The 23,372-nt window shown below is 40.6% G+C and overlaps 1 protein-coding gene across 1 annotated transcript in view; it reads left to right on the top strand.

The window, feature by feature from the left end:
• The first annotated feature begins 51 nt into the window (after nucleotides 1-51).
• LOC145723115 (jouberin-like) overlaps nucleotides 52-23,372 on the top strand; it is an 80,528-nt gene continuing 57,207 nt past the window's right edge. The window contains exons 1-3 of the mRNA XM_081829055.1: nucleotides 52-377; nucleotides 717-879; nucleotides 4,239-4,339. Of these exons, the coding sequence (XP_081685181.1) occupies nucleotides 357-377; nucleotides 717-879; nucleotides 4,239-4,339 (285 nt within the window). The 5' untranslated portion in view covers nucleotides 52-356. The remainder of the gene's footprint in view (nucleotides 378-716; nucleotides 880-4,238; nucleotides 4,340-23,372) is intronic.

The raw sequence follows: 23,372 nt of genomic DNA, 5'->3' as shown, positions 1-23,372 counted from the left end.
CCACATCGGGCTCCCTGCTCAGCGGGGAGTCTGCTTCTCCCTCTGACCCTCTTCCCTCTCGTGCTCTCTGTCTCTCATTCTCTCTCTCTCAAATAAATAAATAAAATCTTTAAAAAAAAATTGTATCTAGTGAAAATAACCTTAATGGTATTTTAAAAGTAGTCCAAAGATTTAGATTGTTGATATAAAATACCAAAAAGCATGTGTTTGTGGGGAAATATATGTTAAAAAGAAACATAAACAGTAAACCAAGTGATCACAATGAAGTTATGTAATCAGGTTGTTTCATTGCTCTTTCCTTTTTATAAAATTGTTGACATTCAGAAGAATTTTTTTTCAGGTACATCTGCTTAGAGATGGGAGAATGGGATCTAAAGGTAGTATAAAACAATTCTAAGAAAGTGAATGGTGTGTGAGCCTTTTTTTTATTTGCTTCACAAGTAATGCACTTGTAAAAAAATTCACATCTGCTATTTTGAAGCTAATCTTAGTGTATTGAATGCTCTTAACCATTTCTCAATCCCACAGTCTTTTATCTTGCTTCTCCTGCTGTGTTCCCACCACCCCCGATCCCATTAGCAAGCCTTGAGACAGCCTCAGACTTACCAAAGTACTGCTTTGGTTTCAGCTGCTCTTCTGCAAGAGGAAGTGAATGTTGGGGGTTTTCTCTGTGGTACAGTTGTGATAAAGCTGTGGTGGTCTTATCTCTCTCGTAGGTAGTGGCTCTTTATGACTACACAGCGAATCGATCAGATGAACTAACCATGCATCGCGGAGACATTATCCGAGTGTTTTTCAAAGATAATGAAGACTGGTGGTATGGCCGCGTAGGAAAGGGACAGGAAGGTTATTTTCCAGCTAATCATGTGGCTAGTGAAAGTAAGTTTTATGCTCCCTTCCTGGCTTACTAATATGGTATAACTGATAGTCCAAGATTTTATCATTTGCTACCTTTTAATTTACTTAATTTACCCTTTTGCTTGTGTTTACCAATGGGTATTGCTTTTCGTTCTCATGATGCAAAAATAAATAAATACATACATACATAAAAAAGAGGGGGCAGTAATGCACTAGAAAGCTACTCCATTCTGAGATTGGAATATTTGCTTCACAGACTTATCCCGGGGGCCCTGCCTGTCTGGCTGCCAACATTCCTCTTCAGCCCTTTCTGCCCACCGCCTGCTCCACACACAGTTATGTCGGCTCTTCTGTGGCCACAGTGACTCCTCAGCCGACAGGCCCCGGCAGAACCTCTAGTTCCCCAAGTCCCATCCTTTGACTTTGTATACCTCAGTTCCACCTGGAACCTGTTAAAACAGACCTTCAGTTGACTGTTTCATTCTCAGGTAAATCAAGTCCCCATTTGTGAAAGGCCAAAGAAATGAGCTGGAGGAGAAATTCTAAACAGGAGTTGGTGAGAGCTGTAGATTTACTACCAGGCCTTGAGAGGTGCAGATCGAACTGATGCAGAGAGCCTGGAGATAAAATAGCTTAAAGGCTGAAGAAAGGGGAGAAGTATAATAGTGCTTCCTCAGAAGAATGCTTCCTAGTAACAGTTCCCTCAGTAGTGTGGTAGGAAAGCCCAGCACTCAGAAGGTCAGGAAAATGCGGCACCAATACTGATACGCCTCAGTTTCCTCCTGTGAAATGAGGAAGTTGAGCTCTGTCACCTCTAAGCTTCCTTCCAGAAACACTGAAATTGTATAGTTCTGGTGTAAAATGTAGTATAGGCAGCCTCGAGAATACTCCATTTTGAATCATTATCGTTAAGTTTTTTGTTTCTGCAAAGAAGAAATTATTATAAATAACAGTTGACTTTCAGGCTTGTCTGTGAAGCCCCATTTAACCCAAACTAGCTGAACAAAAGTACGATTGATTCCTAACCTAAGTTCTGAATTTTGAAAGCAAAAGAGATGAAGGAAGACGGGAAGAATAATTTCTTCCATGGGCTAGGCACAGATGAAATTAGTTCTCTTTCTGCACCCACCCCTCTGTCTGCACCCCGGTACTTCCCAGGGCCCCCCCGCCCCACTCTCCAGGGCTCCCTGTCTCTGCAGCTCTTTCCCTCAGCTTATCTGCTGCTTTCAGCAAACTCCTCCCCTCAGAAGTGCTAAGCGTCTCAGAAATAACCCACTTCTCTCCCTCATGACAAAATTCTTCATTTCCTCCGTGCCACTGTTACAATTCTTCTTCTCTGAGTAGTAAATGATGAGAGCTCTTAAGCTATTTTTAATGTTCAAAAGAGGATACGCAATGGAGAAAAATTAAGGCAGTGTGGAAGGAAGAAATTTTAGGGCAAGTTAATTCCCAGTCATTTTTCACAAGCTCAGTACTTGTCACTTCCAGGTCGCCTCACATATCCCAGTTTCTTCCCTCCCCTTCCCAGTGAGGCTTTCCCACTGGCTCAGTAGCTCTAGTTCAGCAGGAGTAGCTTCCATGTTCAAATCCAGAGAGCTGCCTGCACAATCATAGTCGCTCCTCCTGAGTATGTCTGTAATTTTCACTAGATATTACAATCCATTGTTTCTTCCAGACACGAGTGGAAACATTTAGACTCTTTTTTCCTTAGACAGTATAAAGATGATGTGTGTATTTCCAGGGAGGATAGTATTAGATTTTTAACTTTAGAATCTAGTTAGTTTGCAGAAATAACCTCTTAGGCTTATGAATCTTGAGAGGCTATAGATACTTGATCCACAGTGGGTTAAAAATCCATTGAAATTAGCTTTTTTTCCCCCATAATAACCAAAGTGCGACTTCTGAAGCATACCGCAATGATGCTTGGTGGCCGCATGCAGAAATTGATTCCATGTTTCAAGTAGCGACCATCCTCAGACTACTAGAATTCCTTACTGTATCCCAGAAGAATTAATACTTTCTTGTGGCATCAGTCACTGCTTCTTGAAAAAGCCTTTTAAAGGCCAGAACAAAGAATTCTCAGAAAACCTGAGAATATAATGATTGAATTCTCACTTCATCGGGGCTTATCTTCTTTTCCCTTTTATCCTACTTTATAACCTGAATTTAACAAAAACTCACCTGCTCAGTTTTAACATGAGGGGGGGAAAAAAAGACCATCAGCAGCATATTCCACTCTAAAAATAGTAGGAGAAATTGTCCTTTATCTTTATCTGAAGCCAAATATGCAAAGCAAATGCTCTAAGGGAATGTATAGATGTGAACAGAATCTCTACCAACCATTCAGTTGAAAGCCATGTCCTCTAAGAGAACAACACAATAGAAGTCCCCCCATCATTATAAAGAACTTCTTTTGTATCTTAAGCCACCAGAAAAAAAACATGAACAGCTTCACTTAATGACATCTAACATCCTTTCCAATAAGAGATAAAGGAAGCTAATAATAAAATCAACCCATACACAAAGCCAGTTAATGTATCTTACAATTGTAGAATTTCAATCAAGTGTATTTTACCAATTTCTCTCAATTCAGAGTTGCCCAGGGCTGTCATTTAACTGAAACACATTTTCTTTTTAGTCTTTGAAAATTCCCAAATAACTTCTTAGAGTCCATACCCTGAGTAGAGTGATTAGATTATATGAATTATAATCTCAGATTCGACCCTGTGAACTGATTCAAGTCATGTATAGCCCTAGCCCCGTGCTCATTTATTTTGTACCATCTTCCCAAATTATTCTTTGTCCACACCTCTGCCTGGCAAAAATCCTACCTGTTCTTCGGAGTCTGACACACCTACCACTTCTTGCATTGAGCATTTGCTATCCATATCAGAATCTGTCTTTGTTACCTCTCTTTTGAATAATGTCACATTCTACTGTATGTTACACTCACTTGTGAACATATCTGTTTCTGACCAGACTGTAAGCTCCTTGAGAGCAGAGACTGTCTTTTGAGCATCTTCTGTCTCCTCTAGCAGTACCTAGCAGATAACCTTGCATATAGCGGGTTCCTGGTGACTGTGAATTGAGATAAAATAAGCAAGTATCTGCATGACCACATAATAAGTGAAAATGACTTGTTTTACGTTTCTGAAATCCTGCTGATGAAAACTTTCCAATCATAAATTATGTTGTTTTGATAACTAATGTGTTATAATAGATCGCCTTAACACTAAGTGCCAAGTAGCTTATTGTTATACGAAGGAAGTGAATATCAAGATCTTTAGTTTCATATCTGCCCCCTTCTCCATCACTGTTTATTTTCCCCCATGGGTCAGTACGCCTCAGTTTGATTACGTGCACTCCTTGTTCAATTCCAGCATTATACCAAGAACTGCCTCCAGAGATAAAGGAGCGATCCCCTCCTTTAACCCCAAAGGAAAAAACCAAAATGGAAAAACCTTCTTCAGCTCCTCAAAAGGTAAATGTTTTCATGAATATGGATTGCATATGAACTTTAATTTTCACTCTCTCTGTATAAAATATTACTGCATTTTTCATGCTTATATATCTCATTGCTTGCATTATTATTTCTTTTAATATTGGCACCAACGTTATGGAAAATATAAGGCAAATACTATTTCTATAATTATTATTATAATACTATTATAGCCATTTTCCAGATGAGGAAACCAAGGAGGCTCAGAGGGATTAAAGTAGACCCCAAGTCATAGCCCAAGTGATGGGGCATGGAACCAGAGTGGGACTTGTGACTTGACGTGTGAGCTCTTTCCAGTGTACACATGTTTCTAAACTGTGATGCCGGCACGCTCATCACCGCCACCTGAGGGGTGCGCGGTAATGCTAAAGGTCATCAGGGCCCACAGAACAAGCATGTCCTACTTTCCCAGAGCATTCCTCTTACTTGCTAGTAATTCAAAAATGTTTCCAAGTTAAAGTGAATATGGATATATTAGCTGAGAAATGTCCTGTTTTTCAGCCTGTGCCATCAGATCCCCCAGGGCTGTCAGTCAGTATTCTTTTGATGATAGCAGTACTTCGGTAGAAAAGCTTAGTAAGCACTGCACCATCATATATATTACCTATTAAACTTATTTTATTATGTAACATTAACTCCTGCCTTAGGCTGAATAACGTCACTTCTTGACTCCTTGAACTGACATATACGAATACCATGTCATGATACAGTTGGGTTTCTCCCCCCGCCCCGGGGAGAGTGTTTTGACAGTTGAGCCTCTCATGTGTCATTCAGTCATTTAGCCATATTTATTGAGTGCTTCCTTCCATGCTGGGCATTCTATTAGTCCTCACTGAAACAGGATTGAGTAGGCAAAGCACTTGCCCATCAGGAGCTTGCAGGCTGGTGGGTGACTACGGCGATTCCAACCGACTCTGGCAGGAACTAAAACGAAGGTCTGTGCGCAATGCATTGGGTTAGGGTTAGGAACACCCAGGAAGAAACCTTTGAAATGTGCCCCGGGAAGTCCAGGAAGAGTTTCCAGAGGGGGTCATGCTTGAGCTTATAGGTTTATAGGATGAAAAAGTATATGCTTTGTAGATAATCTTAGAAAAAGACATTCTAGCAGAGGGAATAACTTGAGAAAGGTGTGATATGGTACGGTTGGTGCTGTTTGGGGAGCTTAGGAGCCAGTGGAGAGGATAGGAGAAATGCAAGGGCCAGGCCATGGAGAGCCTAGTGTGCTCTGCTGAGATGCTTAGGTTGTAAATCCATCAGACAAAGGGGATCCCCTAGAGGAGGTAGTCCAGGGAGTGACATGGACAGATTTGCATGTTAAAAATACATTCTAGTGGCAACATAGTGATTGGATTAGAGATATCTAAGACCTGGGTCAGGGAAATTCATTAGGAAACCATTGAAATAAAATATAAAAGCCTAAACTAGTGGGGATGGAGGGGAGGATATAAGGTATAATTGACAGGGTTTTATAATTGGATATCATTAGGGAAATTGGAATCTAGGATTGTGCTAAAGCCCTGGCTTATTATACAACTGAATGGATGGTGGTATCCAGAAATAATAAAAGAATAAGGAAGATTTGGGGATCTAGAGAAAGGCAGTGGTAGGGAGTAGGCTGTGACTTCATTTTTAGGTATCTTGATTTGTTAGTGGTGTCTGTAGTGCTCCCAGATAGAAATATTCCCTAGGGAGTCTGACATGCAGGACTGGAATTTGAGAAAAGGTAGGGCTTCAAATCACATGGGGAGGAATTCGTGTATTCATTGTATTACAGCAGAAGCCTCGAAGCCTGTAATGAAGGAGATAGCCCAGAAAACAAACGTTGTTGAGTTCTGAGAGAAAGGCCAGGGACAGAATCCCAAATGAACACTAGTATTTCAGGGACAGTCTGAAGAGGAGGAGAGATTAAGAAAGAATAATCCAAAGTGGAAGGAAGAACCAGAAAAAAGTGCCCTGGAAACCAGGGGAGAAGAGAGGTTCAAGGAGGGTATAGTCAGTAGTGTCGGAGATGGTGAGTGAGTGTGCGTGAGCATTTAGTGATCAGGAGAACTCAAGCACCCATGCAGAAGTATCAGTGATTGGTGCTGGTATGACGAGGCTTGTAGAGTAGAATGGAGCCTCAGCAAGTGAGCTCACGGAAGTCATGCCCAGAGCTTCACCTGGAGAAAAAAAAAGTCACACAGTGACTTGTGGGCGACACACCTCCAGGAATGACTTTTTAAATAAGTGGAGTGACATGGAAATTTATATACTAGGGAGATAAAACCAATGGAGCAGTTCAGGTTGGAGACAGATAAAGCACACATGGATCTTGGAGGAAGCAAGAGGTTTTTATCAGAAGCCAGGTTGATAAATTAGTCTTGGCTTAGAGCAGGGGTTCTCAACCTAGGGTGATTTTGCCTCCCAGGAGACATTTGGCAATGTCAGGAGATGTCTTTGCAAATATATGCATGTGGGGGGATACCACTGGCATCTAACGGGCAGAGGTCATAGATATTGCTAAACATGTAGAATGCGCAGGACCACCCCCACCCCACCCAAGGATTATCTGGCCAAAAATGTCAGCAGTGCTGAACTTAGAGCAGTGCCCCCTCTACATCAGTGAGGGATGCAGAGAAGTTGATAGAGCGGAGGTCTAGAAATTAAGGATACTGTTATGTTCTCCAGAACCTAAAAGAGGTCCACTTCAAAAGGGAGGGTCAAGGGAGTTAGGAAGAATAGTGACCGGCAGAGCACTTGTGTAAGGGCAGTAGGAACAGGAGCTCGTCTGGGACATGCACAGGTTCGTGAATAGTGCTGAGAGCTGCTGTTTGGATGCCGTAAAAATGTAGGGGGCGTAATTTTGTGTAGTTGGATTTTTTTTCTTCAGTACTTAGCAGTGGAGAAGGCATATTTGTTTTGATATATAGTTGAGGCAGTTGTGAATGTGATCAAGCACAAGAGGATAAGCGACTTGATCCTGTTTATAGAGAGTCACTGGAGTGACAGACACACCACGGAGGGTCCGCCAGATTGGAAAGGGCATGGAATCAGAAGACTGGCCACCTTAGAAAGCAGGCTTCTCTGGATAGTTGCAGGAAGCCATGCACACCCAGGTGGAGGCAGGCTGTCATACACTAAAGGAACTAACCAGCTGGAACTACGGCCTGCAAGTCCACAGATCCTTTTGCTTATTTAATACTTCAGATGTCAGGCAACTTGAGGTTCTGCTAAATTCACAGAGTATGTATTAGAGCTGAAGTGCAACTGAAGGACACATTATTCGAATTGAACTGGCCAAGGAATTAGGACCCAGAGTGGTGGACAGGTTGTTCTCTTGGACTTTAAAGTTCTCTGATGGTTGTAAGAGTTGGACGCTGGGAAGGCAAGAGCTGAAGTCCTTGATTCTTGTGTTAGAACAGATGTCTCACCTTTGGCTTCACATTGAAATCACCTAAGAAATTGAAAAAATAAATACTGATGCCTGTCCCCATGCCCACAAAGTGATTGAATTGGTCTGGAATGGAATCTCAGCATAGGTAGATTTCAGAACTTTCCAGATTATTTTAATGCATGGCCATCATTGAGAACCATTATGTGTTAGAGTGACCACGAGGTCTGAAGGTAACAGCTACAAAGACAAATAGGGGATAGTCTAGGCAGGTGTCAAGGCACCCAAGGAGGAGTGCTTTGAAAGTATAATAGCGTATGGGGCACCTGGCTGGCTAGGTTGGTAAAGCATCCAGCTCTTGATCTTGGGGTTGTGAGTTCGAGCCCCATGTTGGGTATAGAGATTACTTTAAAAGAAAGAAAGTATAATAACCTAAAATTAGCAACAGAGAGCTAAGAGGGGGCCAGTATTAACTCCAGACCCCTGGGGTTATGTGAGAACAAACAGCCTGTGCTACAAAGAACTGAAAAAAAAAAATGTTTCTAGGTAAAGCGCCAGCTTCAAATACAGGAAGGACATATGGCGATGGTTGCTTGTGACAGTATGGGGACAACAGGGGTTATAGTTCAAAGGATTGGTAAGGAATTTGGGCAAATGCTACATGTGTAACATTATCCATTGTTTGGAAGTGAGCACCAGATTAAGAATTTAGGGAGATACTGATGTAAATGTACAACCTAAAGACATTTAATGCAATGAAAGCGTTTATAACATTAACACAGGGAGTCATTGTAACAGCTCGCAATATTCCTAGTCCGTGTCAAGAGCTGTGTGAGATGCTATGAAAGACATAACCTTTACTTACAGTGACTTACAGGTATCCCTGACTCCATATCGTGCTGACCTTTGAAATCGGGGTTACTCAACCCCCATGTCTGTGTGTAGTAGGCTTGAACTACTTCTGCCTCAGCTGGAGGAGGAGATAGAAGGAACTTGGGTCAGTATCTTACTGGCTGCTTGGGAAGGTGGTACTGTCCTTCCTCTTCCTGATGTGCCTGTGTTCCTATGAATAGAGACCTCTTACCTGCTTCTCAGAGTCCCCAGTTCTCACTGCCTCTGCCATCCCTCCTCCACTTAGAAGAACTCACTGCATCATAGTCTTAGTTGGTTTTTTAATGTTATGTGCTTTTTCCTCTCACAGACTGATCTCCATACTGAAAGTATACCTTTATATTTATATCCCAGTGGACCAATTCTTCAAATATCCATCTTGACCCTCAAGGTCTGTTTCAGGCTAATCCCACTGCTGCCCTAACTAATTCTAAATAGATCTCAAGGAACTTGCAGACATGCAACATAAAGCATTTTAAAACTGAAAATAGGTAAAGCAAGGAAGTTGCAGAGAATAGGACTCCATGTGGGCAAGGAAGTAGTAAAGTTCGCATGGTTGAGGGGGAACTCAAATGGCCTTTAGCGTTTAAGATGCATGGATTTCTTTTGTTGAAGAGCATGATTTGATCTGCTTGGTCTGAATCCATGTGTTAGAATAGAATCCTACGTGGTTTTCCTCTTAGGAATGGATGTACCAGTGTATAGTTAGATAATATTTGACTTCGTTCTGTGGGAAAGTATCAAGAATGATCCCTGCTTATGTAAAAAGAAGAAACAGTAATGTTGTCCCAGGTAATCAAAAGGCCTTGGGTACACTCTGAGTCATGATGCCAACAGCCAGCCCTCGAGAAATGTGTCACTGGGCTTCCTTAGCACCTGGCATAGTTGCATTTCTTCAGTTGAGTTCCTTTATCAGGATATATATGGTTTGATTTTATCAAGATCCTGCCACAAATTCTATCAGATGTTTAATTTCAAGAGCAAGTTTTATATTTATTATCCTATATAAGATATGTTTAAAAAGAAGAACATGAAAAGTAGTCTTTTATGATAAGTGCCTAGACTTGGGGAGGGGAAGGTCCTGTGTTCTTAGAGTTACAGAATTGGTGACCTGGAAGGAACCGTAGAGATCATCCACAGTGATGCTAGTCAGTTCCTTCATTTTACAGATAAGGAATTCAAGATCCAGAAAAGTTGTAAGAGTTCTGTTCAGAATGACTCCTAGTTAGGAGCTGGGCCTTCGTGTTGTCAGGCCAGTGCCCGTTTGTCCCCCGCACTAGTCAGCAGCACAGACAACTGCTCCCTGCACAGCCAGCCACGGTTTGTGTCGCGTTGACTTTCACATTCCTGTTACGTCTGCCTCATGGTACCCATCTCCATGTGCACGTTTTTAGATTTGTATTCTGTATACTTTTTTTTTTTTTAAAGATTTTATTTATTTATTTGAGACAGAGAGAATGAGAGACAGAGAGCATGAGAGGGAGGAGGGTCAGAGGGAGAAGCAGACTCCCTGCCAAACAGGGAGCCCGATGCGGGACTCGATCCCGGAACTCCAGGATCATGACCTGAGCCGAAGGCAGTCACTTAACCAACTGAGCCACCTAGGCGCCCCAAGATTTGTATTCTGTATACTTTTTAAGGAAAAAAAGAAACCCCAGTAGTTTTCTTTCTTTAAATTATCTCTATTCAAACTATAGAATAAGAAGTAAAATTATACCTTTTAAAAGCTTGGCAGCTGCTGAATCCTGTAAATCCTTCCAAGCGGAACACACCTGTCCTGTTGCTGCTCGCGCCAGGTACCTTCCAGCTTTTCATGGCGTTCCCTGCAGTGTCAGTGGGTGATGGCAGCATCCGGCTCTCCCAGGGCAGGAGGCGGGCACAGGGCTTGAGGCTGCAGCAACTCTCCATGATAGGCCAGAGAGCCCCCAGACACAGCAGCGATTACCTGTACTGCAGGGGAGTGAGAGGAGAATGTTTTCCTCAGGCTCACTCCGGAACGTTTTTATCATGAGCTGCTCTAAATTTGCATCTAATAGAAGGAAGAACATTGGTGCTATCAGGGAGGGGAAAAAAACTGAGAAACTTTGGAAAAAAAAAGAGTGCTGACAGCCTTGGTTTATTTGTGTTCGTATTTTGGACCTTGTTTTCTTCAGCTTTTTATTTTTGCCAGCCTGAGCATGAACCTATGTCATCCATTTATTTGGGGAGGAAAGTTGTTAAAATTCCTGTTTTAAAAAAATGTTTAATAATTTTAAGTTGTATATATATATACACACAACTATATATATATATATATAGTATATATATATATATATATGCTCATAGTTTTAAAAATTTAACCAATAAAGAATAGTGTAAATAAAAAATAACACCCCTCTGTCTGGCTAATATTTGTGTTCATTCTAATAGTTTCTTCCATGTCCTGTTAAAAATGTTTTCTGCATATGAGCACACATGTCTTTATTCATGTCTGGTTTTTTTTTTTCAATGAAACTAGGATCATACTTAATATTCTAATTTTTTCTTCCACCAGTATATCCTGGATATCTTATTAGCACAGATTTTTTTTTAAGTTTCAAGGTACTGAAATGACTAATTTTCTTTTTTTTTAATTCCTAAAATGCCCAGTGTGTTTGGATTTCTGAAAATTCTTGTTTTTTTTTTCCTAAAAATGAAATCCAGAGCAGAAAAGTTACCTTCTACTCTACAAAGGTTTCAACACTGAATCAACTAAGTATATTTTCATATAAATGCCAGACATAGAGCAATAATTATGCATAGGAATGTTAGATTCTTTCTGTGAGTGTGGAGACATTTCTGTGATGCTTGTGTTTGTTTTTCTCTTAAAAACTCATTTAAAGAACAATATTTATTAGTTTTGCTATTTCAAGATAACTAAAAATATCCATTATAGCTCAGCTCCTTCCATGAGGAGAAGAGCGTTTTAATTATTTTCAGTATTTTATTTAACATCTAGAATCAGTGAGAGTAGGCAGGGCTTATTCAAAAGAGCTGACCCCTAAACCAAAGTGCAGACCCCAGTTCTATGCAGGAAAAGCTTTTTTCTTGTCTAGTCCAAAGCAAAACCGAAAACCCAGGAGCACCACTTACCTCCATGGTAGGTCCCCTTCCGGCCAACCCATACAACGCACACAGAATTTTGTGTTGGTAATTCTGTCAACCTCTCAGAAAAACAGTAGGAGGAAGTAAGTTGGCTTCAAGGTACGTATGTCTGTCTTCACCTACAGAATATCTAATTTTCATTTACCTTCTTCATCCCAAAAGGAGTCAGACAATTCACTAAGCCTGGATTAGTTGTGCTCTATGTCACTATTTGCAAAAATTGCTTCATACAGAAAAAAAAACTTCCATTTACTGGTCCTTCTACCAGGAGTGCATCTGAATTATTTTTAACCACAGAAACAAGATGATTTTATTATGTTAAATCCAACAACCTATTTAGAATAAATAGTGGTTATTTTTGGTATGTTGAAGCAGATTTTCCAAATATCCAAAAGTCAGTTAATGTACACTAAATCATTGAAAATAAAATCATAACTTTATTGCCTCCTTCCTGTTGCTAAAGCATAATACTGCTATAGCAGCTCGCTTTTCTGCCCCCGGGTCCTGTGCCCATGCTTTAAGAAAACCAACTTCTTGCACCCCCCCCAAAAAAGATTTTTTGTCTTTTGTCTATTTGATAGTATACATAAAAAAATACTTTTTATGTATACTCAGATACAGCGGAGGTGAGGCTGCAGAGGGATTCTCTCATAAGCCCCTTTACCAAACATACCAAAAATAACCACTACTTACTATAAACAGGTTGTTGGATTTAAAAAAAAAAAAAAATCTATTTTATTATGTCTACTATCAAATAGACAAAAATTTATGTCTTTTTTTTAACTTTAGTAATTCTGTTTATCAAAGAAAATACAGGTGATTTGTCTGTAATTTACTATATTAGATAGGTAAAAGTTAACTTGTTTGGATTTGTTTTAAAATTTCAGGCATGTTTGAAGTTTTCTTCCTCATCTAAAGAGAACTAAACCAAAATCTTAACTTACAGTAAATTTAAAACCAAAGTTCCAATTTGTGTCCCATGAAGAATCTCAGTGCAACAATATTGATACATATTTTTATTTATAATTTGTTTCAATACTTGTAAATATTTTGAGAAAAAATATTAATTTCAAAAACCATTATTTACATTTAAAAATTTTCTGTTAGTCTAGAGAGAGAACATGTTCTGCAGAGAAAGTAAGTGGACCCCGATGATGTGACAGCAAAGCAAATATGAGTCACCTCACACCCAGAGACTCTGCTCCCAACAGTAATGTTCCTAAATGTTCTACACGGAGAAACTCCAAAAGCCTCCAGAATCTCTTACCCTGAAAGGAAACCATACAGTCTTGACCTTTCTCTACTCATTCTCCTTTGCCTCAGCCAGTGTATTTGACATGTGTACCTCAACCCTGGCTCTGTCTCTTCCCCTCAGCAGCTATGTTGCTTGCTATTCGGGGCAGTTTCCCTCCATGTCTCCAGGACCCTCTGACCTTCAGCAGGGTGAGACCACACTGACAACTGGTCTTCTCAGTTTATCTAGCCTGACTAGGCCAGGACCTAGATAATTGCCAGTTCCAAAGTAAAGGGGCTTATGAGAGAATCCCCCCGAGCCTCACCTCCACTGTATCTGAGTATACATAAGAAGTATGAAATAAGTGATATTGTACTGGGTCAAACCAATGTTCCACTTGGCCCAATCCATGCTCTTACTGTGACTTTGAGCGTTGTTTGATGAAATAATACGGTGTTTGTTCTTCCTGGTGATATTTTCAAAGGTTGATCTAAATGTCAGCAACATCCCTCTAATCTGTCACAGATCTAAAATATATAAGATATTGTTGGGAGAACTTCCCACCAGTCATTCCTAGTTGTAAATTGTCCTTTAGATAGTGGCAGAATTGATTATTATCAGTCGCCCTGTCTTCTGACTCAACTATCAGCATGTCCTTTTTTCTGAAGGTCCTGTTACTGAAATTTGCTTTCATTTTTCCATTTCTGGCAAATATGTAAGTAGTGGTGCTGGGGTTATAGACTATCCTACTTAAAAACAATAGCTTCACATGAAAATGTATCCAGCCACGTGAGAGTCAACATGAAGAGTATATATAAAATGTCTCTCACTTACATGTAAATAGCTTTTGACTACCATTTATTTCCTTTGCCTTAGAAATTCACTGTAGGGCGCCTGGGTGGCTCAGTCGTTAAGCGTCTGCCTTCGGCTCAGGTCATGATCCCGGCGTCCTGGGATGGAGGCCTGCATCGGGCTCCCTGCTTCGCGGGAAGCCTGCTTCTCCCTCTCCCACTCCCCCGGCTTGTGTTCCCTCTTTCGCTATCTCTCTGTCAAATAAATAAATTTTAAAAATCTTTAAAAAAAAAAAAAAGAAATTCACTGTATGCTAATGTTCTTGTCATTACTTAGCTGTCCCAGTAATGCCATAATGCTCTCTGATTTTAACACGGGTCTCCTTCAGTTGGCACACAAAGGAAAGAACCTTTTTTTTTTTATTTAAGTCTCTCTTATCCACACAAACCCTGCATACAATACAATACATTGAAACAGACTTGCTTTTATCACTCTTCTACAAAACTTTTTTGTGCTTAATGAGCCTTTTCTTTCTTTTTACTCCTATTTATGCTTCCCCATCACTGTGGGTATGTTGAAGTAGTGACCTCTGTTATACACCGCTGTGTCTTACACAAAGAAAATATAGAATGCTTGATAAACCTCCAGAGGTTGACATCTCCTTTGTAAGAAAATCTTCTCTGCCCATGTGATACCATCTTGCAGAGTCACTGACTGGAAAGCAGCATCATTCCCAAGCTTACTGTAGAAAAACATGCCTAGGCCAAGATCATGAGGCCAAATATTACCCTATCCTTAAACTCACTGACAGGTATAAGCCTAAATTACATTTCAAATAGAATTTTCCCATATGAGCAGTCTTATGGGGGGGCACATTTTTCATCACAACTTTTGTAATTACCACAAATACCATGTATAGTTATTCAGTCTAGTATAGCTAATAAAGTTTACATTATAAATATTGTGAGAACAAAAGTGTGGTTTGTGCTCAGGTACATGTAGTGGATATAAACCTATTAAAAAGATGTAAAGAGCAAAGTTAAAAGCAACATCACTGAACAGTTTTAATATGGATATATATGCATATGTACACATATTGAAACGATGAGGAATAAGGAATCATTCATTTAGACTGCAGACAGACTGGCCAGAACCTCCACTTGGTCAGAGAAATCTTTTTCCCCCATCATCTCATGGCATATTGTTTGTCTCTTATTACATTTATCACCTACCTCAGTGCCAAGCTATTTGTACATACATTTGCCCTTGCTAAATCATGAGACACAGCCTCACTGTGTCTATTTAGTATTGTTTATCAGGAGGGAGATTGAAATCCTTGATGGGTAGGTCCAGTAAGAATCGAGATTCAAACCAGAAGAAGGGAAGAAAGCAAGAAAGGGAGGAGATCACAACAATCCATGCTTATTGACTACTAAGCTATACTCACTAAGTCAGCTTCAGACTGACCCAAGTCAAAGATTAGTCCTTAGCTCTCCTACCTCAACAAATCGCCAATTCAATATATGCCAGATTAAGAGTTCTCGAACTGCTAGGCCACAGAATCACATTGGCCACTTGTGTAAAAGTCCTGGTGCCAGATCCTACCCTAATGTATTTCTGAAAGCCTCCTTGGTAGACACAAGAGTTACGGAATTTTGCTAGAGAATGCTCTTCCAGTCTCATTGGAGGAATAACGTTATCTACTTCAGATCCCTTAATCTCTGGTTATAAACTCCGAGTTGACCTGACTCCACAGCAACTTCTAAAGCATTGCCCACAGCTAGCTGTGTGAAACCAGTGGGAATCAACTTCCCAGGAGCCCTAATCCCTCCAAAGCCCCCCCACCTTAGTACTCTACATGTAGAATATTCTTTTTTTTTTTTTTTAAGATTTTATTTATTTATTTGAGAGAGAATGAGAGACAGAGAGCACGAGAAGGAGGAAGGTCAGAGGGAGAAGCGGACTCCCCGCCGAGCAGGGAGCTACATGTAGAATATTCTCAATAAATGATTATGATTTGATTGAGACAGAGCTCCCAAAAACTTCATAGGTGTGTCAGGAATAAGAGAAGGTAGCAATGAAGAACAGTAAAATCGTAATTTGGTGGATACACATGCTGAAAAACATAGAGTGGATTCTCATTGTTCATTGTAGTTATGTTCTCTGAATTCACCATGAACATTGAATTAGTGAATATTGAACCAGTGCTCCTAGGGAAAATACAGGATTAGGTTCCTGTGAGCCTCTGGTCACATTTTCATCAGCTGGTATAAAGTATAAAGACACTTTATGTAATATATATTGTTGATTCATTGAAGTTGAACTCCTATCCTGAACAAAGCTCAGTTGACACATGTATTTCATCTAAGGCACATCAGCCTTCTTGCATTTAGTCACACTAGACAACACTTCAGCGCATTGTTTAGGGATCATTTTAAACCACAGAATCAACAAAACACAAAAATGTGAAAAACGTAGCAGTAAATAGGCCACAGAAAAGATACTTATAGTATGAAAGCTGAAATTAAAGTATTTGAAACATGCAAAAGCATTAGAAGTTCCTAGTGTTCCAACCTCAACCGGGATTGTGTGCATCGGGCAACTCAAATTTTCAGCACTCTGCATGCGTGCGTGTGTTCCGGTGGCTGTAAAAAGTATGACAGGTATTGATCGGGGGTTACAAACGAGCTGTAGTGAGGAGGCGAATTTGCCAACAGGCAATCCACAAATAATGAGGATCAGTTGCATTTTGAAACTTTACTAAAAGTACATAGCTGTTTCAGAAAACCTATTAAGTCTTTATAATAAAGATGAAGAAGGAGAAGTGCAGGCAAAGGGAGTTGGTTTAAGAGGAAGAAATATAACCTGCCACTTCTAACATGGCTCATGTGTCTGCTTTCTTCTATTTCTTTCTTCCTCTCTGGATGGAAATAAAAGGGCTAAAAGTTCCTTGAAGGCAGGGACTGTGTCATGTTCAGAATCGAATTCCCAGCATCTAGCGCAGGGCAGATATCCAGTGAATGTTTATTGAGCGACGGAAGGATCCGGTAGACAAATAGGATCAGCTGTGCTGAGGTCATTCTGAGTCTTCCGAGTCAGCCCGGTCCCCCCACCGGAGTCCCCCGCGCTGGTGCCGCACACAGCGGATGTTCGGCAGTGCAGAGGGCTCGTTAGGTCTCCGTCAGTCTCTCCAGGTTCCTTCCTTAATCTCCCATCTCTAGGGAACACTTCTGTCCCAGACGAGGAAGTGGATGTCCCAAATGATTCTGTAGGCTGCAGGAATTAGAGAGAGATGGGGGTGGCATTCTGATGCTTCCTGCCTTCCTGGTTCTCTGCAATCATTTTTCATTCTCCCCGAATCAGATCACTGGGGCCACTAGGAAATAAATGCATAGAAACAGCAATTATTTACCAGTTTGATGCCAGACACATGTGTAGTATTTGGAGCGTGTGACTGAGCCTACTTCTCTTACCAGCCCCCAGGCCGGTGGGGCAAACTAGTTGCCCACTTTTTGTACTTAGCTCTGGAATTTTATCACTACCAAAGAAAGTCACATAACTCACATAAGTGTCTCTGTGTCATATTTGTGATGGATTCCCAGCCTCAATGAGGTCCATGGTCTCGATCATCTTTTTTTGTTCGCCCTGACTGACTCCCTACCCGGTTCTTGACAGTGCTCAGTCACAGTTCTGTCCACGTTCCTCCGGTCCCTAACCTCTTACTCCAAGTTGACTTTGTCTCTTCTTCCTGAATGAAGAGAAGTTATCCAACGTGAATTTTCTCTACTTCTCGTCTCTCCTTTCTCTGTATTTCTGTTAATTTCACCTTCCTTCTCTAGCCGCTTTCAGATCTCACAGAAAGAAGCACCTTTCTTTCTATAGCTGACCCCTCCACTTGTAGTTTTAGTCATTTTCCCCTTCCACATCCTTCTAGCTCTCCCCCCCCATCAGGGATGGCCGTCCTCATTCTTCCACTCCTTGGGCATCTTCATTGTTTATTCATTTCACACATGCATACAGAATGCCTGCCGTTTTCCCAGGCACTGGGATGGAATGTTGTCTGGATGGCAAATTAAACAAACAGCCCCTCCACTTATAGAAGTTACCGTCTAATGAGTGAAAGCCATTGTAATTAGTGACTCAAAAAAAGAAGCACAGAAGCAATGAGAGGACAGTGAAGGGAGACTATGAGGCCATGTGGTGAGAAGGAGATGGTTAGTTGTTATGAGCAGGATACATTTGAGGCACTAGCCACCGCAGGTGCAAAAGCCCTAAAGTGGCCAGAAATGCTCATCAGAAAAATTGAAAAGCCAGCTGGTCACAGGGAGAAGGGACAAGGGATGGAGTGCAGAGTGGAGGGAAGGACCAAACCCAGCAGTTAACAGACCATGTAAAGAAATACTGCATACCCCCACCGCTCTGCGCCATTAACACCACCATCTCTCCGCTGTTTCTCTCTTCCCTTTCATAACGCTGCACTTAGGGCTCCTCCCTCCTTCTCTGGTTCAGCCTGCCACCGAAATACATGGTGCTGCACCTTTTCTGTTGTTGTTTTGTATTTTTCTCTAATGTATTTTTTTCTAGATTATCCCTCTACCCCCATAGTTTCAGATAATAGTTTGGTATTTCAGATGTATCAAATCCTACATCTGTAACCCTGGCTCCTGTTCTGAATCCCCCGGGTATATTTCTACTTGCCTCCCAGAAATTTTTCTGTAGAGATCATTCTGGGACCTCTGGTCTAATATGCCCATCATCTGCCTTCGTCTTCAGGGAGTTCTCTCTTGAAAGAACTGGCAGATAGTCAAACATCAGGGGGTTCTGCTGCACAGGAGAATGACAGATTTCCACACGAGATCAAGAACAAATAGAAATGGATGCTGACCTAAGCTTTGTGAGGTCAGGCAGAGCTTTCCAGAAGAATCGATTTCTAAATTGAGTTTAACGAGAGGAAGGACATTCCTGACAGACTGAATCTATGCTAAGGCATGATGTATGGGGGCCACCACAAATATTTCATCATAGCTGGTGCTTGGAATGCAAAGTCAAAAACAAACTGCTGAACCTGAACAAATGGACAGGATTAAGAAGGTCCCTATATGGCATGTTAAGAAGCTGGGTTTTATCCTGGAGGTCGTAGGGAGCCACCGACAGATTTAAAGCATGGAAGATAGCATGATCAAATGGCTTGTTTCAAAAGCTCACTCTAGGGGCACCTGGGTGGCTCAGTCTGTTAAGCGTCTGACTCTTGGTTTTGACTCAGGTCATGATCTCAGGGTCATGAGATCGAGCCCCACATCGGGCTCCGTGCTGGGTATAGACCCTGCTTAGCATTCTCTGTCTCTCTCCCTGTCCCTTTGCCCACCCCCCTCGCTAGCTGTCTCTAAAAAACGAACCAAAACTCACTCTAGAAGCTCTGAAAAAAAAAAAAAACTGGAAAAAAGCAGTACTGAAGGAACTAAGCGGGAGAAGCTCTTGCAATAATCCGAGCCCAACACAATGAGACACTAGGGCATGGTGACTAAATCCATCTGAAAGTAAAGGAGAAATCTGGGTTGCTGATTTGAGCATCTCGGCGTCTAAGAGTATGAGAAACACTTCGGTTTGAGACTCGCAAAGTTGGCAGATATCTTGCAGGCATCCAGGGAACTCAGGAGAGATTTGCTGAAAACTCAGACTTGCTAGGTAGTTTTGATGAAACTAAGTGTGTTTTCAGAAAAAAAATTATGTTTACAAAAGGTCCTGAAAAGTGGCGATTGCCGAATCATTTTGAAGACAACTTGAGATCTGGTGTCATGGTATTGATTTGGAAGTCATTAGCCTAAACACACTGGTTAAATGCATGGGAACAGAAGAATATAAAGAATGGAAAGGACAAAGGGCAGAAGGTATTAGGGATGCCAGTTTTTTTAAAGAATGAACTGAGAGGAGAAAGCACGGGAAGGATATTGCCGTGAAATGGCCCCCTGGTCCCTGCCTCCAGCAGTCTTCGCTCTTCCATTCTCCAGCCTTTTTTTTTTTTTTTTTAAGATTTTATTTATTTGACAGAGACGGCGAAAGAGGAACACAAGCAGGGGGAGTGGGAGAGGGAGAAGCAGACTTCCTGACGAGCGGGAAGCCCAGTGCGGGGCTCGATCCCAGGACCCTGAGATCATGACTTGAGCCGAAGGCAGACGCTTAAAGACTGAGCCACCCAGGTACCCCTCCATCCTCCAGCCTTTAATGCACTTGTTCCCTGCCTACCACAGAGGAGAGACCTTGCTAAAATAGAAATCAAGTCATGTGACTTACCAGCTCAGAAATCTCAGTTGGCTCTACCTTTGTCTATAAAGTCCAAATCTCAAAAATGTTTATCTAGATCCCACACCTTGAAGATTGAATTGAATTCTGACCTAGTTTTCTTCATCTTCTAAAACAACCTCCTGAGTAGGCTGCCCGGCACACATTCCTCAAACCTTTGCTCACCCTGTTTTCTTGAATTATTTAGGTTTTTTTTGTGCTTCTCCAATTATCAGAATTTCAGGTTGTCTCTTTAAGATCTCGCTAAATGCTCCCTCCTCTGTGAATCCTTCTCAGAAACCTCAAGTTACAATTCAAGGCTACTGTTCCTTTATTTCCATACATTTTCTTTTTACCTTTATCATAACGTTTACCCTCTTCTGCCTTGCTGGTTGTATCCACATCTTTCCCCATTGGATCATAAACTCCTTCTTACAGCCTGTTCAGCTTTGTACCCCCAGGACATCTAGCACAGTGCCTCACAGAGTGGGGTTTCATAAATATCTGTTGTTGTTTTAATTGGCACAGTCAGTACCAAAAACTACAAGCCATGAACCAAGATGAAGACCTTTGCTTTTTGTATTAATATACTTCTAGAAACTGCGTCTTCATGCAGGGGACTATTTTGTCCTTAAGGAAAAGCATTATAATTCATCAAATACAATTCACATCATCAGTAATACTAAAATCAAAGAATCAACAGCAAACTGATATGAATATATAAAATTATAAAATTGTAAACTTGTGCTCCTGGAAACAGAATTTTAGCAACAGAGGAAATCTGGAAGCGCTTTTCTAGTCCAGTGGTCTATAAACTATTCTTCTCTAGACCCCTACTCTTTAGGGCTCTGGGGAGTAGGGCTGGGAAGACAGGGCTTGCCAGGCCACCAAACCTAGCTTCACCTAGAGTAATTCTACACTTAAGGGTTTATATATGAGCCTTTCATGCCAAATTGTTCTGACAAATAGTTTTGTCATTAAATCAATTTGAAAAAACAGAATTGTAGCCTTCAGGCTACTTCTGTAAGCTTGGTGACTCTGGGCCTCCATTTCCTAATCTGTAAAATACAAGAATGTTGCTATGGTCATTCATGCTTTTATTCTGAGCCCTGTCTGTTCATTTTCAAGTAAAAAACAGATCCCAAGAGAAGTTAAGTGGCTTGTGCTCAGGCTGCACAGAAAGTTAATGACAGAACCAAGACTGGAACTTAGCCACCAGCTCTGGCGGTGGTGGTTTTCCTCTCCCTCTTTTTAAAAAAAAAGTCCTGAAAAGTGGGTATAAGTGAATTGTAGATATTAATCATAGGGGCAAGGTAGAAGGTATTAGAAGGTATTATAAACAGCATGTAAATATAGAGCTATACTATATCATAAGTTTGCCTTATTTAAAGCTCACTGGTATGCTAGCTACAGCTGACATCTATTGAACATTTACTTAATTTGACATTCGTTCCTCAAGTTTACAGAAATATTTGGGTGAGTTGTCTGCATGGCCCATTTCCCTTTTACAAAGCTATTTATGAGTTGTTTTCTTCTTGGTGAATCTCCATGTAATCAGTGGGGGCACTTAAAATCACGCCATTAATCATTCCTTTCATGTTTAAGTCTCACTGCATCTAAATTTAAAAGCATCACTGAGAAGCTGTGAGGGTTTGGGAAGCAGGAGCCTCTGGATTCTGGTCCTTTCATTCATCTCCTTTGCTTTGCTCATCTTCCTCTCTTCATCCCCTCCTCTCCAAATCAAGGGTATCCTTGAAGAGGAAACAAAGTCACAAAACAACTGTGAGAGGTGTTCGTGGACAGGAGGGAAAGAAGGGTGGTCATGCTCCTTGGCCTTGTTGATGGTGGTTGGGGGGGGTGCTTATGGGCTGATTGTACTATAGCCTTGGGGCTTTTTTGTTAAAAGAGAAAATGAAACAAAACAGCTCACAGAGACACGTCCTTCTTCCCCCTCCTTCTGCCTCCATGAGTAACTACCCATATGGCGTGCTGCTGCTGAGACCAAGGAATGAGTGAGTAAAGGTGTTTAGAAGTGGAATATTGGTCCGAATTAAATAAGTGACCTTTAACAAATAAGTGTTAAAACTTTGTAATGTGGATACCCTATTAACTTGAGATTCATAGGATTTGAACCCAATTAAGCCACCTTTGCATCATGAAAAAGGACTTGAACGTGCCAGTTACTGTAACACAGTAATACAGTAGGAAAGGTGGCAGGGACACTGTTAAACCCACTTAAGACAAACTTTTTGAGGACATGATAGCATCCATTTCACATGAACAGACTATTGAAAGCAGGTTTGATAAGAGCTACATGTGGCAATATGTTGTTACTCATTTGTCAAGGTCACAAATAATTAGAAGTAACATTGACTTAACAGTGATGTGTAAGTGTCTGACTTCTCTTCCCTCAACCTCTGCAGTAGGTTCAGATTCTGATTAGAATTGTTATGTTGAGGGTTTGTTTTGTTTTTTAATCCAGAGTTTTAACAAAGTTTCACACATTATACGTACATTTGCGGTAAGACATCGGTCTTGCCATGGACAAAGAGATAGAAGTAATACTTAGACCATGTAAAAAATAAAATTAATTTAATTGCTATGTTTGGAATTTATTTTATAAGTGCAGGGGAAAACTAAAGAAATTTGATTGTAATTGATGCTTTCCGAGTTTAGATTTTGATGGTTTTCTTTTCTTCTTGCTCTATTGGGTTGAGGGCAGGTAGACTGTTCTGCAATCTGAATTAGTCCTTGAATTTGAGTTTTTCATGTGTTTGTACTTTTTTCCCCAAAAACATTTGAACTGAGTCAGATCATCTTCACCGGTAGAGAAAAATCAGGGTGTTACTAGTTCTTTTGTTGTTTTGTGAAATTGGGTCACTTGCTACAACATCTGCCTTTCACCACCAAGTCTTCTTGTTCTTTTATTCTTGTTTTTATGATATGCTTGATTTAAAGCTGTCCAGAGAGCAATAATATGATATAATTATGATCCAGAAAACAATATCCTTTTGAAATCTTTATGATAAGTAATACTTGTTTAAAGATATCCAGTGCCAAATTTTACAGAAATCTGATTGTGGAGGAGGAAATCTACAAAGCAAAACAAGCTACAGGAAAGATAAGAATGGGAAAGTAATAGTTACTCAAATAACTTAAGCCTGAAAGAAAAGGTTATACTCCTTTTCTTTCATTTCATTTTGGTTTTTTGTTTTCTGAAGTTTTTTTTAATTTAAATAATTAAGAGATATGATGTATCCCTTTCATTTGTAACTCAAAACTTTAATGTAGGAACAGTATATATTTTCTTTTTTTTTTTTTTTTTT

The sequence above is a fragment of the Leptonychotes weddellii genome, chromosome 8 (assembly GCF_054177405.1).
Source record: "Leptonychotes weddellii isolate Sample4059 chromosome 8, ASM5417740v2, whole genome shotgun sequence".
Lineage (NCBI taxonomy): Eukaryota > Metazoa > Chordata > Mammalia > Carnivora > Phocidae > Leptonychotes > Leptonychotes weddellii.
Note: the sequence above shows the minus strand (reverse complement) of the source record. Positions and strands in the feature narration are given on the sequence as shown.